The sequence below is a fragment of the Cygnus atratus genome, chromosome 3 (assembly GCF_013377495.2).
Source record: "Cygnus atratus isolate AKBS03 ecotype Queensland, Australia chromosome 3, CAtr_DNAZoo_HiC_assembly, whole genome shotgun sequence".
In the NCBI taxonomy this organism is placed as follows: domain Eukaryota; kingdom Metazoa; phylum Chordata; class Aves; order Anseriformes; family Anatidae; genus Cygnus; species Cygnus atratus.
The window spans coordinates 64,789,629-64,805,643 of NC_066364.1; the positions used below are offsets into that span (position 1 = coordinate 64,789,629).

The window sequence follows — 16,015 nt, forward strand, 5'->3', positions numbered from 1 at the left end:
ATCTAGACGTCTGATTGCTGGCTTTTATGGATTACTTTCTGTGCAAAGCAAAGTTTTTTCAAAGAGCTGCTAACACGAGCTAGAGGCACTCTGCCACACGAGGGGCAGATGGCATTCTGGCCCAGCTTTCCCCCCTGCCCTCCCACCCGCAGCGTTTGCTGCCGCCCTCCTACCTGTCGCCCTTCCAGCTCAATCTGGAAGTTTTTTGCAGACTCCTGGGTCACCCGCCCTCCGAAATCCAGCTGGTAGACTTGCGTTGCCTCGTTCCAGAGCGGCTGCTTGTTGGCCATCACATACACAAAGCCCTGGCTCCCCAGCCTCCCGTCCTCCTTCTCGCTGGCCTTACGGCACTTGAACTCATCCAGCTCACTGGCTGTCCTCAAATTCCTTTTGGTTTTCCAACCCTTTTTGCTGCCCTGACTCTGGTTCATCAGTTCGTCCCCACTGATAAAAAGCTCTGGCTCGCTCTCTGAACTATCCTGAAATTCATTTGTCTTGTTCAGCTTCTTGGACTTCAGCTGGTCTTTCTGGCTCTTGACTTTCTTCTTCTCTCTCCCCAGCCTTGGGCTGGATATTAGCGAATTGAAGTCAGTCAGTGTCCTTGCCTCTTTTTTGACCTTGCCCTCAGTGATAGCCTGCACATTTCCTTCCTCAGCGCGACTATCGAGTCGCTTCCGGCTCTTCTTGCCGAATTTATCTGTCCTTTGAGGAACAGGGCTTTCAGTCAAGGAGAGCACCTCCTGGAAGGTGTCCGCCGTCTCCACCATTACCTCTGTGCCCACGTGGCCCTGAAGCTCTGCCGGCGGGGGAGACATGACCGGCTTCTCCACCACGAGGAGCGGCTTGGGGGGCAGAGTGCCCTGGGGGTTCTGCACGGGTGGGCATGCGCTGTAGGAGCTCCACGGGTGCAAGGCTATCGGTGGCAGCTGTAAACTAGAGCAGGCGCTACTTCCCGGATACATGGGTGGCAGAGGGCAATAGGAGAGGTTGGGCGGGTAACCTGGCTGAAGCACTACGGTTGGCTCCTGCTGTGCAAACTGTGTGGGGGCCAGAGCTTCTTTGGGGGAGCAGGGGGGCTGCATTCCCTGAAGGGGGGGGGCACTGTAGCTTCCTGGGTATGGTACTCCAACCCCATAACTCGTCTGGAAAGTGGCAGTGGGACTGGTCGGAGACTTAGGGGAGACGAATGGCACTCGAGACATATCCAGATGCTGCGCTTGTCCGATGATGAGAGGAGCCGGTTTTAGAGGGTTGGGCACTGAGCTCTGAGATGTCCTTTCCTGAGGAACCCATATCTCTTCACTCACCATAGGGTCCCACTGGTAGGGCGGTGGCCGTTTTACACTGATGGCAGCCTCCGTCAAGGCCACGGGTACGTGCCGTATTGATTTTTCCACTGGGCAGTGCTGAGAAAGGGCCTCATCTTCCGTGAAGGCGGAGTTGATATAATCCGCCCGGTCACGGGAATTGTCAGGCGGGCTCAGCAGGTTGTAGGAGGACTGGGAGGCCAGAGGCGAAGTGCTGACGGAGTGAGCGAGGACAGAGCTGTGCTGGGAGCCACTCCCCGTGCCCAGATCAGGTCTCATGCCACCAATACTGGAAGTGCTGTTGCTCGCATTGGCGTTAGCCATGCTGCCCATACCACCAGCGCTCGCAGTGCTGCCGCTGCTGCTGCACTGGCTGCAGGTGTACAGGGCAGTGGGTACTCTCTGCTGGTACTGCGCTGTCACCACGCTGCTCTTGGCTTTGGGGGGAAGTTGCAAGGTGGCTCTCTGGCCATCCACCAGCTGGGCCATTTTCAGCGCCGCCTCCCTGCTGTTCCTCCGCAGAGTGGCGTGAATGATAGTGCTGTCCAGCCTCTGCGCAATGCTCCTGCCCTGCGACAGCTGGCTGGCGATGTCAGGGTACGGCGGCGGGTCCCCGGTGGGGATGGAGTAACGGGGAACTGTCAGCCGGTTCAGGGTGGCGCTGGTGCAGGGCTGCTGCATCTTCTTCTCAGCAGCGGTGATACGCAGGGTGGCGGAGCTGCCAGGCCCTGGCAGGGTGTAGGTGCCCTGGGCGCAGAGCATCCGTGTGCGAGGCCGGCACACCTCCTCCACGTTCCCGCTGCTGTCGAACGTCGTTATCCGCTCGTACCCCAGCGGTGGCTGGTAGTGCCCGGCTGGGTAGAGGGAGAACTCCCCCTTTTTCAGGCAGAGGTCAAGGGGCGGCGGCGGGGGGCCGGGCGGTGGTGGCGGGGGCCCGGCAGGAGGAACGGTGCCGGGGTATGGTGGCGGGGGGTTCATCTTGTTCAGCTGCAGCTCCTGGGCGGCCCCAAAGATGACGGCATCGCCTTCCACCAGCTGCGGCCCTGGCCGCGGGGCCTTGGCCTTGGGAGGGGGCTCGTGATCGCGGTCACCGTGGTCCCGGAGGTCAGCGAGGGCCATGGCGGGGGGTGGCGGGGCAATGGTGGGGGGCGCAGGGATGGTGCGGCCCAGCTCCCCGCTGGCCGCCGCCGCCACTGCTGCCATCGCCCCAGGGCCGGGGCCAGGGCCAGGGAAGCGCCCCGGGGCCCCCGGGAAGGGTCCCGTCCCCTCGCCACCCGCCTCGGCCGGCGGGTTGGCCAGCACGTCCAGCTGCACGTTCTGGTTAGCCAGCAGTGACTGCACCAGGCCAATGCTCTGCGTGGGCGACATGGCCTGGGCCGAGCTGTGGATGGGCGCGATGGGGATGTTGACGGTGCAGGGCGGGCTGCTGGCGGGGGCTCCGGGCGCCCCAGGCACTGCGAGGAACAACACATTCAGTCAACCGATGGCCTCCTCACATGTGGCGAGGCCGCTCACATCCCGCTCGCCCAGCCCCTGGGCCTTTGCTGAGTGCAGCGCTTAGGCAAGCACAAGGACAGCAGGCGCCAAACCTGGGCATGTTCCAGAAATGCCTCACGTGCCATTTGGTTTTCTCCAGCACTCTGCGGAAGGCATGTGGGAGGCTAAAAAATGCAGCACTGGAAAATTTCATGGCAGTGTTTACACGAAATTCAGGAATTGGAGAGAATTGTTTTTAAAGCTAGTGAGAAGAAAACCATGGCCTGTCTTTTGTACTTTGTTGTTCCGCTTTACCTTTGACTGCTTAAATAGCCTGCTTATCTTCTGTACTTGCTTAAGCGCTCTGCTGTGTTTGGATGGGCTGCTATCAGCCTCTGAAATCAGACATTAGTTGGAGCAATTAAGCGAACCTATCTTCACTGACTCCCATTGCACAACAGCTGTTGATCAGCTTTAAGTTAACTTCTAGCAGTGGTGTTTCAGGGCCTTCGTTCAGCCTGCACTGATTCTGGACTTTCCCAGAGAAATGAGTGTACCTGAGGGGTCTGACCTACCACTCACTCATCATCCAGTTGTAACTACCATAATCAAAGGAATAAAAGGTTTTCTGAATCACAACTCACATTACTTTTCAGGCAAGTTTTTTGATAATAAATACATTAACATACAATAGAAAAGAAAATCCACTCACAGACCCCTGGCTGCTGCCACTTTTTCTTTGGTCTTTGTACTAGGACCACCCAACGTAGCTCCCTGACTTTCTCTAGGGCTGCTGCTATGTGATGGTAGGGCACAAGCAGTCCCCACCTGCCCAGGCTGACACTCTCTAGAGCCAGTCAGGCTAGAGACCGAGCTTTACTCAGAGGATGCAGTGATGCTCCTCAAGCCTACTCTCTGATCTGATGGCAATTTGCAGCTCTGACTTAGGTGTTTGATGAATATTGTCTTTAAAAAAAAAGTGAAGGAAAAGAAGAAAGTGGAAAGCTTGCACTGAAGGCACTGTATAAATCGTTAGTATAATGTTCCCAAATTCAATGAGCTTAGGCAAACTGGAGAATACAGACACCAGCTGGCCAAAGGGAAGTATTATTATCCCTTGAGTACAGTGAATGACAAAGCAACACAATAAAATAAGGAAAACGAAACAGAGGGAGGAATATGATGGAATGAAATACAGACAAAACACATAGAAGTTATTGAAAGCAAGTTCTTGTGGAAGAGATGTAAGGAAATAGAAAGGAATCCAGAAAGATTCAAGAAGTAGGTATTATAGTCAGGGCACTTTCAGCTTCAATATTTGGTTGGGCTGCAATCAGAAATGCAAAAAGAAGCAGACGACTATATGAAAAGTTTCCCATACATGGTGGTGAACAAGTGACAGTGCAGCAAGAAGCAGTTCTGACAATTTTAAGCACAAAGCATGGAATTTGCTCCAATTGCTTGCAATTCCTTCTGCTAAAAGGGGCCAGACTGATTTCAACAGGAGCTACCATTGAAAAGCTAGAGAGCAAAAGGGAAATGAGAAAGTTGGAAGCAAGTACAGGTGCAGAAGTCAAAATAAGAATTAACATAATAATGAGGGAAAAGAGTAAGTAATATATAAACAAAAAAAGAACCTAAGAATGTTGCAGAGTCCTTATTAGTTTTCCCGTATTAAAAAAAAAAAAAAAGGAAAATGATAAGTGAGTTGTATCCATGATCACATGTGTGTGGAAATTCTGTGAAGACTTCTGATCTGCAAGATGCGATCAGGCAAAGAATCCATTAGCCAGAACTCCTCCAGCCACTGCCCAGTTCCTAATTAATTTCTAATTAAAATTCTAGTCACCTATCCATACTCTATAATTACATCTTAAATAGCATTAGGTTCTTATCAACATCAGTCACCCCAGCAAAAGATAGTAGGTGTACAGATGTTTGTGGCTATGCTGGCTAGCTTTTACGGTAGCTCTGCTCATTCCTTTAGAAGAAGGCTGACAGCTAAACTTCACGGACCCTGAGGCAGTGTGATTCTGTGCCTGGCTGGCAGGCCATGCACTCATCCCAATGCCTGCAGGTTAGCAATTTATCCTCCAGAGCCTGAAGTTTAATTGTTAGCTTGGCTTGAGCAATCCCGAACGTTGCTGTCATGGGTATTAAGCCTATCCAAATAACACCTCATTTGTGATGGTGTTGCATAATATCCCAATGTGTTTAAATCCAATGTTTTCTCATTTCTCCAATGGTTTTTAATTGATTTGTTTGCATAATTTGCAAGTTAAATCAATTCGCTGTCTGTTTGCCTTGCCAAGTCTTTACTGACTACATTAAAAAGCACTTGTCCCAAGAGTACTTCACTAATAAATTCCACTGCCCAAGAGCAGCTTTCTACTATTTTTGTTCTTGGTTTACTTGTTTTAAATCTGTTATGTAATCATTATCTACACTGCAATATATTTTCCTGTTAGTATAAGGCACTTCCATTATATACATGCTTTAAGAAAGGGTATCTCCAAAAGGTTTTAAAATTTAAGTAGGCAAGTCAGAAATGAATGTTCAGAAGAAACTTCAAAGGAAAAAGTGGCCAGAAGAGGAAGATTCTTATAGAGGGCTGGGTAATGTGACTCTTCTATTACCTTTCTCAAAGAGCTGGAACAAAACTCTATCAATTTTCCCCATATTTCTGTGGTGTTTACCAACTTTTGATTCACAATACTGTTTCAGCTCTTTTAATAATATAAAAAGAAATGATATTGCAGATCCAATTCCCATGAAGGGACAAGAAAACTTTTTATTTTTTTCCTATTCAAATTTTCTATTATGTTCTGTATGCTTGAATCAGGTTTCATATTAGAAAATGTTATTACTTTTTTTCAGATCTTTCTGAAGAAACTATTTCTTTCTTCAAATCCTACAGGTTCATATTAGGTAGGCATAAATTAAACAAGCCAAGGCTCAAATCATGAGGGAATGGGCTTCCTTTTAAGCACATGAATATTTCTTTAAAAATTCAGAGACCTACTCTGATCCTTGGGTTATTCACAAGCTTGGGTGCTTTCAGCAGTCAAAATGATGGTACACAATAATGTGAGAATTTCTATTTATTTCATTAGATTCTATCTCAAGCTTATAATTGCTTTGCAGTGCTCACACTTCTTCCCCCTTAAAGAGTACTGGCTGTCCATGAAGGCTGCTCCTATAGTTCAAAAAAACTGTGACATGAGAAAAAGGAATTCTTCATTGATGTGAGAATTCTGAAATTGTATTATTTTAACTTTTTGGCAATTACATATTCATTTTATTTGCATGATTTTTTTTTTTTGATTGGAGAAGGTCTTCAGTACTTTTAGTCCACACTCTTATCACCCCACACATATCTGTCACACCCATATCACCTGCAACCAAGCCTTCCCTGCACTGCTTAAATGTTCTGCTACCTTCCACCTCAGTGAAATTAGAAATTCCTTCCTGACCCCCCTCGTTTATACAATACACTATTTTAGCCTCTCTGTAAGACTCTTTACTGATAAAAATCCAAATGGGCTTTTAACACATCTCAAAATGTGGCTGAGTAAGTCACGAACCTCCCCAGGCTCCTGTCAGCAGATTGTGCTTTGATGCCATCAGGTCACAAGAACAACCCTTCTGGGCTTCTGACACAACATAATTCTGGTCTACAAAGATGGGGAATGCAAGGCTTCAATCTACAGAGAATTCTTAGTGAACTAAACAGAAGATGATTAATGTTCTAATGAACTTGAAACTTAGTAGCTCTATGTGGATTATACTTTCCATGTATTTTTATAAAAACAATGTCCGTAATACATATTAGCCTTGTCCTAATTCTATTCTACAGGACTCCATCAGAGTAAGAGATTTTGATGTGTGTATTTACCAGAGGGAGCTAGTGACACAAATGATCTGTCCTCCAGCTATCTTAACGCATAATTTGAAAGACCTCCAGTTCTTCCTTACCCGGTAAATCATCTTCATCTTCACTGAAAACATTTGGATTAAAGACAGGCAGGTTAATGTAGTCCATTGAAATCTTCCGTACTTCTGGGAGATATATTGTCATCTGCCTGGGCTGAAGGTGCAGCAAACTGGTTTTATATATTACTGGAGACAGAGTATAACAAGAAATAAAAAAAATAAAAGAAATCTGTCACACAAAGAGCATCTAAAGCTGAGAGAGAGAATTAATTCAAAGCAGATAGAAGGGTTATGACTATTGTTATATAATTTATTTATGAACAAATGCATGTATGGGCCATTCTTAACCAAATCACTATGTAATGTTATTTTTGCATAAATAGGATAAAAAGGATTGTTTCTTTCAGCTATTTCTCCTTAAACAGAAGCAGCCTCTCTTTAGTTAAATAAGCTGTGGAAATACTAAATTACTTCATCCTGTATTTGCATCTATATTTAGGAAAGGAAAATATTTCTTCCATTCTACTTTTGGAACTCTTGACCACAGGATTCTACAGACTTATATGAACTCAGGGGAAAACCGGAAAGGTCTCAGAAAGGAAATCTGTTGAGGGTTACCACAGAATGATAGAATCATAGAACGGCTCAGGTTGGAAGGGACCCTGAAGACCATCTAGTTCCAAGCCCCTGCCATAGGCTGGGATGCCACCCACTAGATCAGGTTGCCCAGGGTCCCGTCCAATCTGGTCCTGAACACCTCCAGGGATGGGGCATCCACAGCTTCTCAGGGCAACCTGTGCCAGTGCCTCATCACCCTCTGAGTAAAGAATTTCCTGCTGTTATCACATACAAAAAAAACCCTCCTGGCTCAGCCTGTGGGACCTAAGCCTTGAAGACTGGGAGAATATCTGAAGGAAATACCTCTACACACTTACTCCACACGTATTTACTTACTCCACACTCCTTCCACATGTATTTATCACTGATACTGAGAGAAAATTGAATTAGAAAGACATCTGATCTGGCACAGTAGGGTCACTCTTACACTATCTTTTGACAACCATTGGAAATGTGGATGTCAAAAAGTGATAATTGACTTGAAAAACAGAGGCTGGAATTAACCTGAGAGTTTGTGTAACACTTTAGTAAATAGTGAGTGCCATTGCCCTATAGTAGTAACACTGGTTGACCCCAGGGTGACAACATCCCGAGGACAACCTTTGTTTGGAGGCTGGGTCAGAGCGGGTTGTCTTGCCAGGAGCTGAGACTCCATCTCTTGTCTGATGGTAGTCAGTATAGACACAGAAGATAACTGTTTAACTAATTCTGCATCCAGGGCATCGTTATGTAGTCCTGACCTACGTACATAATTCAGCTCAGGAACAAATACATTTTCCAAAGAGCTCTTAAAACTCCTATAATTATATTAGTATTCCAATTCAGAGCTCAGTTCTGCTACTAATTCTAGGTGGTACCCTGTTCTTTGCTTAGCCTTTTTCCTTTCAACAGGACTATCTAGGGAGAAAAGGCCGACTCAGGAAAAGGTTGAGACTAGACAATTTTTACTTTTAATGAAGGCTATCAGTTTACTGATGACCCAGCAGGAGAACCATGTGAATACTCTAGGCATTGATCTGAAGAATCTTGAGCACGATGCTGTAAGAGTTTTTACATTATTTTGGTATAGTTAACAGCTAAATGACCACAAAAATTGGATTTTTAAAAATACTTCTATTACAGTAACTAAAACCCTGTGATTTTTACAGTCTTGCAAAAATTTTGTTTATTCTTTTTTTGTTGTTGTTGTTGTTACTGTTGTTCAAATACACTGTAAAAATTAAGGTCTGGACTTTACTATTAATTAATCTGTTCATTACAGCTGAGACTTTGTTATTGTATTTATTTGTTATCTTGTTATTGTATTTATAGATTTGAATCTCTTTTAGCTACAGTGAAAATTTGTAAAATCTAATTTCTACTGTCCACAGAAAATAACTGCTTTGTTAAAGAAGATCTCTGATCACCTAAAAAGAATCATACAGTGTAAATTCGTTATTTGTTAGAAACATTGATATGCAAAAAATCAAAAGAATTTACTTTTACCTGCACCAAGGTTCGTTGGTAGGAAAGCAGCCAAACCCACAATTTTAAATTTGGTTCCCCAGATGTTAGATGTGACCTGAGCAAGGTAGTTGTGCTGCAAAGAAAAAACAAGATCTTTTTCACCTGATAAAATCTGCATGAAGTCCTAATAAAAACCTGCAGAGCAGTAAAGCTATTGCAAGTGATAATACAGTTGCAGCTTCTTTTATTTCATTGAAACAGCCTGAAGTGTCTTTGTAGCAACTATTATACCCAGTCATTAAGAAGCCTCATTTTGATATCTGAACACCATCAGAAATTATGTCAACAATCATATAGGCTGCTTAAAGCTGTTGAAGTGCAGAAGAACATGATAGCTGCTTAGTGAGAATAAGACTGTTTTCAGATGTTTGCTTCTTCCACACAGTAAGAGTCCAGCTATTTTGTATTTCAGAAAGAAATGCTGCCTGCCCTTTGGTTCTATGCTTAAAAATCACTTTACAGCACAATAAATAAGACAGAAATGAATTCATAATGAGCTTCCAAAGCAGTTTCCCAAACCACTGCTTCCATGGTAATCAAATTACGGCTACAAAAGATTAAGAAATTTTAAAGTCCAAGAGTTATGCCATCAGCATCAGGAACAGGATCTAAGCCTTTGCCCTCCTATGCTATTCAAAGGACTTTTGGTTTTATCTACCACTGCTATGTAACTGACCGAGAACATTTTAGTATGAAGGAAAAAGTGAAATGACAGAATGGAAAAAACAGCAACTGAAACAATAGAAAATAAAATGAAAAGAATTCAGATTGGTATTAATGAAATGAGTAACCCAGACAGTTTTACAGGCTGCTAAGTTTCATTTACCCACAGAACGTGAACAACACAAAGAACACAAAATGCTAATTTCTTGCCTTCCTTCCAATTAAGGCTGTTCCAAGCAATTATGAAACAGAAAATTTGGCCCTGTAGAGCAATCATTTCCCTGTCTCTGCAGAATCCTAGCAAAGCAGAGAACTATGGTGGCATTAGAACAGCTCTGCAAAAACTGAGTAAGAAACACTTTCATGTATACTTTCAAACAGCCAACAACATCAACTAGAATAAAATCTCTCACATGGATTCACATTGGCAGAAGTAATTGGGGAAAGACTTATCAAACAATGCTTGATACTCCATTGATACTTTAGACCATCAATATTGACTTAGAAAATGTGATTCTATAGCTGTTCCATCTAGTAGATGTAATTAAATGAAACTATTCTATTGGTGATCACTGGATCTATATCACAGATTGCTGCCTCTGGAAAGCAACGCATTTGGACTCAGGTCTGGTAACAATGCACACAATACCTGAGTAATATCTTCTAAAGGAAACTCTCTTCGGGTTAGGCTTGGTGAACCAATAGAAGGTTTCCTTATTGGTAACCTTGGTGATCTTGATATCTCCTGCGTGGCTCGTGACATCTTTGGAGATTTGCGAGCTTCTATATTGATTCTGCATATAAAGCAATAATTAGAATCATCAATTGGTATGCAAAAATGCAAAAAAATCCATGTCTTGGATGAATATAAAGATGGTAATGAAGACAACCGGTATGGTGTTCTCTAGGTGATTAATGAAGACTGCATAGTCTACAGGACGGAGAGTTACGGTGCAAATTTTGAAGACATAAAAAGCCCAACACATTTGCAGTAACTCAGATCGGATGCCTTCAGATTCATTTAACGAAGCTTACAGCAGCTCTACCAGATGCAATATATCCTCCACGAATCCATAAAAAGGTGTAAGGCTGAATTATTTCAGCTCTGCAGACTTTGAGCAAAGCCTCAAGAAATGGAAACATGACACTTGAGCTGGCAGATCTCTGCAATAGCACAGCAATCCAAGGCTCCACAAACTTCATCAGTGCTCTCACTCTAAGTCAAAAGTTACTCCTAGCCCATGTTATACAAAGGGAGCCACAAATAAGGGGATCATGCAACCGAAAAAGATAATTGGTGGCAAAAATAAAGAACAAAAATTATATTTGAAAAATACGCTCTTAGAAAACCAAGACAACAAGATTCTTCATTTCCCTGAACTATTTCTGTTTTAGGCACAGGAATTCGTGGTTCTGCTGTCAAGGACTACTGAAATAAAACTTTGGTGATTTACACATTCCATTCACATATAAAGGGATGCATTTCCTTTGCCTCATTCTAGGACAGTCTCATACTATAATGTCTTTGGAAAAGCTGCAACTAGAAGGCCTCAGTGCCACAATCCCGCAACGTGAAGCTGGCAGACAGACATCAGTGCCTGTGAGAACCATCATGGACATCAGTGAGGCTGTGCAGGTGGGGGTTTCTGTCTACACACATAATAAATATGAAGAGCTGGCAGGAAAGCAACCAGACCAATAAATAGCTTAGAAACTTGTTTTTCATATTGTTACAGAGCCCGGTCAACCCAATGTTTAGGAGGAAGTTTGCTGAGTCTTCCTTGCAAGGTTGCCACATCAGCAGTGCCACCTAGGCCAGGATCAATTGTGTGGACTTTTGAACTTTAAAATACCCCTGAGAAAGTACAGGCCAGGGACTAACTAGACCAGGGATTCTAAGCACAGAGCACATAAAAACATGGACTATCTAACACAGGTAACATTTAGTGGTGTCAAGAGTTCACATACAGCAAAGGCAGTGGTTGGAGAGTTCATAAAGCTTTTCCTTGAGACTGCTGGGGAAGAATGGTGCCTATTGTTTCCCATTACTTTCTGCCCCACAACTTTCCCCAAAGTCCACCTTAACGCCAGTCTCAGATCACTGCAGAACTGCACACTGCAGAGGACCCAACTGCTCCTATCTGCCCAAAGGAGTTCGCTTTTAACTTTCTGAGGTGTTAAGACACTGTTTAAAGAAAGAAAAAAAAGAAAAAAAAAGAAAAAAAAAGAAAAAAAAAAGAAAAAAAAGGAAAGGAAGAAAACTTGGCAAAAAAAAGATGATGAAATATCCAAGCAATGATTACCTGGGGAGTTTGGGTGATTTGCTAGCTCGACTGATTTTGGGAGACTTTTTTGCTGCCCAGTCATCACTCAGTTCGATATCGCTGGAGTCAGAGCAGTTGCAGCTGTCAATCACAGTGGAAATCAAGCTGTTTCCATAGATTTCATCTATCAAGACAGGCCCCAGAAAATGTAAGTTCTGCTTCAGAAAACTGGTATCAATTACAACTATCAGTCATCCGAAGCATAAATCCGATCCACATGCAGTAGACAAGATAAAACTATACAGACATAATTAACTGTTCTTCACCTTGCCTTGTATAAAGTCCAAGTTTCCAATGGTCTGAACTCAAGTGCACATGATTCAGATGGGTGAATCGCATTCAAATGACTTCAAAATTAAGACTAAAGAATATTTTCTGCTGATTAGCAATCTATTCAAAATACAAGAAGTTCCCTTTTTGTAAGACAGAAGACTGTATGGTATAATTTGAGAGGCTTGAGCTTAGGTCATGCTAAAAACTTTTTCTCATCAGAAAAAATAAAGATCGGATGCTAGCTTCTATATTGCATACACAGATTTTCTTTAATTCTTGAGGTTTTAATATCTAAAGTGTGTCTTTCTAAATAATTTTTTATACAGAGCTACAATTCACTCCTACCTGCTTTTCCATCTGTTTTAGGATCCATGATGACAAACTCTGGCCGCAACTTGCTGATACGACGTCCTTTGAGGATGGGCACCAGTCCCCCAAGATATTCCAAGTACAGAGTATAACATGGACCACCGACCTCTGGGTCATCTTCTGTCCGCTTCATCGTGCAGTGAAGCCGTTCATTGCCAGCTGTTGGGTAGCTGACAAAATCTCTCATATTGTTTGGGTCTGGGATAGGAGGCTTAAGTAAATGAAGGAAGGAAAGAGAAAGTTTCCTATAGGTTATTGTTTTTTTTGTCTGTGGCAACTTAATCCTGACATGACTAACTGAATCTGAATCCACTTCTAACTTGGCAGATCAAGATTAGTACAGGTTACTGCGTGAGATATGCAAGACCCACATGCAAGACAGAGGTGCTGTATACTATTTAGTTAGGTTAAAAGCAGCTCAAAACTACAAAACTAGAACTAATTACATCAAAGAGAAAGGTAGGACTTGTGGTTGCAGAATTGAATTAGACAACAAACCTGTATTGAAGTCCCAGCTCTATCACAAACTTCTGTTTTAACTTGGGTAATGTGGTCAACAGGTCAAAGTCAGAGTATCTCGCCTCTTGCTGTCCCCCCACGTGAACTTAGCAACTCTTGTTCCCATTCCTAGTTAGTACTGGTGCATGCTATGCCACTATGCTACGATGCTGTCAGCTCTGGAAAAAACTTGTACCTCTTCTATCATCCCATTCATTTCCAAGTACATGACCCATCTTTGATGAGGGCCTTTTTGCATGCTGTGTTGAGAAATATGAGCCCAAAGCTCAAGGTGGGTTACTTTGCCCTGCTTGCCAGCAGGCTGTATTAATCCATGAAGAGCTCAGTCCTAAAGCAACTAAACTGTTTTTGTCTAAGACAATACAGCCTCTACGACACAAATACTAGTAATGTGTGTTTCTTTACCACTATTCTACTTAATGCTCTGTGTCTTTGGAGATCAAGGAGTCATGGTTACAGTAATGTATTTATTCTTCTTTGAGAAGTGGGATGTTTCACAATTGCATAAATTGCCCTGATTTGCAGTACACAAATGGAACTGTGTTGAATCATTATATTATAGGCATAATTTGATCTCATTTAAGCTTGGCCAACTCCACAGATTTCCAATTAGTTATTCTAGATCTATATTGTTTTAACAAGGACCTGAAACTCAGAGAAAATGCTGTAATACACACACAAAAAATACATAACACAAAAATACATATTTGAATGTAGGCCATTTACTAGCTAATGCTCTGGTTTACAGGCTGTGATAAAGAGTTTTGAAATCCTGAGATGTGCCTGAGGGCAAAAATACGAAAAAATGGGGTTGAGCAGATGGCTCTGCAAGCAGCTCTGCTAATGTACAGGAAAAGGTGTAATAACTGCTTCATTTTCCCATAGCACTGCTGGAGCAGTAAGGTTAGCAGAACTCATTGTCAGTAGAGATATTTGGGCAGCCACAGGTCTTACGGACTCATGTAACATGCAGGGAGGCAACAGTTTTGCCACTGTGAATCTCTCCTGAACTGTGACACAGTACTATCGTTGGCATGAGCTTCTTTGGTAGTCTGCACAAGTCAACAGCATTTTGTACCCTTGGGACACAGCATATTGTGTCCTTGGAAAGGCCATACACACAGTTTAGCACAGATCAGGGTGTGAGCCCTCTTTTCAGATTTTAGTTGGCACCACACTGATCACTGATCCATGATGTCATTGAGAGGAGAGGAATTACCCTTAATCAACCTTTTTTATCATAATTATGTGGAGCCAGGATTTTATCCTTTGTCACTTAGGAGCAGCATGGGGGAAGAAAATCAAGCAACCCCTTCCCCTTCCACACATACACATGCTTCTTTCCTTTCACCTTGATTGTTGGTATGAAGGCAGTGGTGAGGTATGAGCAGAGCCGAGGGGGCAGGGTCAGCTTGCTGATATCCTTGTCATCCCGCAGACAGCTAGCGATGGTCTGCTGGCACAGGAGCTGCAGACTGGAGACCCTGTGCTCTACTCTGACAACGTATAACGCCGGTCCAGAAGCCATCAGCAGGCGTGAATCCCTGTGACCCCAGCAGATCGAGATGATGGGACGCTGCATGAAGAGGAAGAGGGCATAACTTAAAAAGATCATATACTTTCACCCAAACAATTGTGCAGGAAGTGTTCATACAAGTTCAGCACCAACTATGCTCCCTTTCATCTTCCAGAAACTTAAACGTGCACGTTATTGTCCACAAAAGTGAGAAAAAACGTGAACATCTGAAATTATTGGTAACAGTGGTTGATATTTATATCATGCTTTTTACTCATAAGGCTTAAAGCGCTTCACACAAGGAACTGTCTATCCATTTCATAACCCAGATGGGGAAAATGAGGCACTACGAGGATATGTGACTTAAAAGTCACACAGTGTTAAAAAGCAGGATCCTTTGAGGCCCCATCCAGATTGTTTTTTCAGTCATCTAATCAATCTTCATCCACTGGTGATGGCTCATTGTTTACAACTGAAATTCAAACTACATGCCCAGAGACAATTAGTAGACTAGTGAACAAAATCCAATTAGTTTGCTTGTGTTGCACTGAGTCTTCTGCCACGCAATGTCTTTTTTGAACCATTCCCAGAGGAAGTGAATTGTAAAAGACCACCATGGGCAAAAAGAAGAATGGCCGTGTTTTCTCCTGTTTGTCCACACTAAAAAATGTCTAAGTTCGTGGCATTAAGCACAGAAATAGAGTCAGAGGTGATTGGGACAAAGTGTCAGAACTCAGAGCCATATACCAAAATTCAGCTCAACCCCCCCTTCGGACATCATTCTCTGCTGAAGGAATATGAAGAGTTTACATGATAATAGTGAGTTGTGTGCAAATTTAGAACCATGAAAAAGGATTTCATTGCAGGTCTCAAGTAACAGCCTGACTAAAAACTGAACAGACTGGATAATCTAATGAACACCAGCTCTTAAGAGATATGGGAACCTGTTTTTAGCAGGCGGGTTGGGCTCGATGATCCCAGAGGTCCTTTCCAACCCCTACAATTGTGTGATTCTGTGTGATTCTGTAACATGAGTAAACTTGTGCTTTGGGGTGCAAGACGATCCTCATGAGTAAAGCTGTCCCACAAACATCTCTGAGCTCTTTCCCAGACAGCTACTTGTGCTCACAAGAAGTTTTTTAAACTATCATGCTAAACCCCACCTTCTTGATGCACAGCACTGGTGTGTTGTGACCTCTTATAGCACTACTACTATTATTTTTGCCCTTCAAGAGGGTTAGCTGCAGCCACATGTCATCTCCTGCCTTCAGTGTTGCAAAACTCTTTACTTGCATATATACACATACCCTATGGAATCTCAATCCTACAGCTGCTATCTCTATACGATATATATATATATATATATATATATACACACAGTGTGTATATATATATATACATAGTATATACATAGTGAGAGGAAGAAACACTCACTCCATGAAGAATACTGTCCAGCGGGCTGTAACTGGTGAACTGCAAAAGGTTTACTCCTTCCTGTGAAGGGCTCCCTT

General features: G+C 43.4%; 1 protein-coding gene across 1 annotated transcript in view; it reads right to left on the reverse strand.

Annotated features, from left to right (window-relative positions):
• Positions 1–16,015, reverse strand: part of TULP4 (TUB like protein 4) — a 157,242-nt gene that overhangs the window by 8,255 nt on the left and 132,972 nt on the right. The window contains exons 8-14 of the mRNA XM_035538290.2: positions 14,340–14,564; positions 12,446–12,680; positions 11,807–11,951; positions 10,153–10,297; positions 8,820–8,913; positions 6,759–6,902; positions 174–2,761 (exon numbers count right to left, since the gene is read on the reverse strand). Of these exons, the coding sequence (XP_035394183.1) occupies positions 174–2,761; positions 6,759–6,902; positions 8,820–8,913; positions 10,153–10,297; positions 11,807–11,951; positions 12,446–12,680; positions 14,340–14,564 (3,576 nt within the window). The remainder of the gene's footprint in view (positions 1–173; positions 2,762–6,758; positions 6,903–8,819; positions 8,914–10,152; positions 10,298–11,806; positions 11,952–12,445; positions 12,681–14,339; positions 14,565–16,015) is intronic.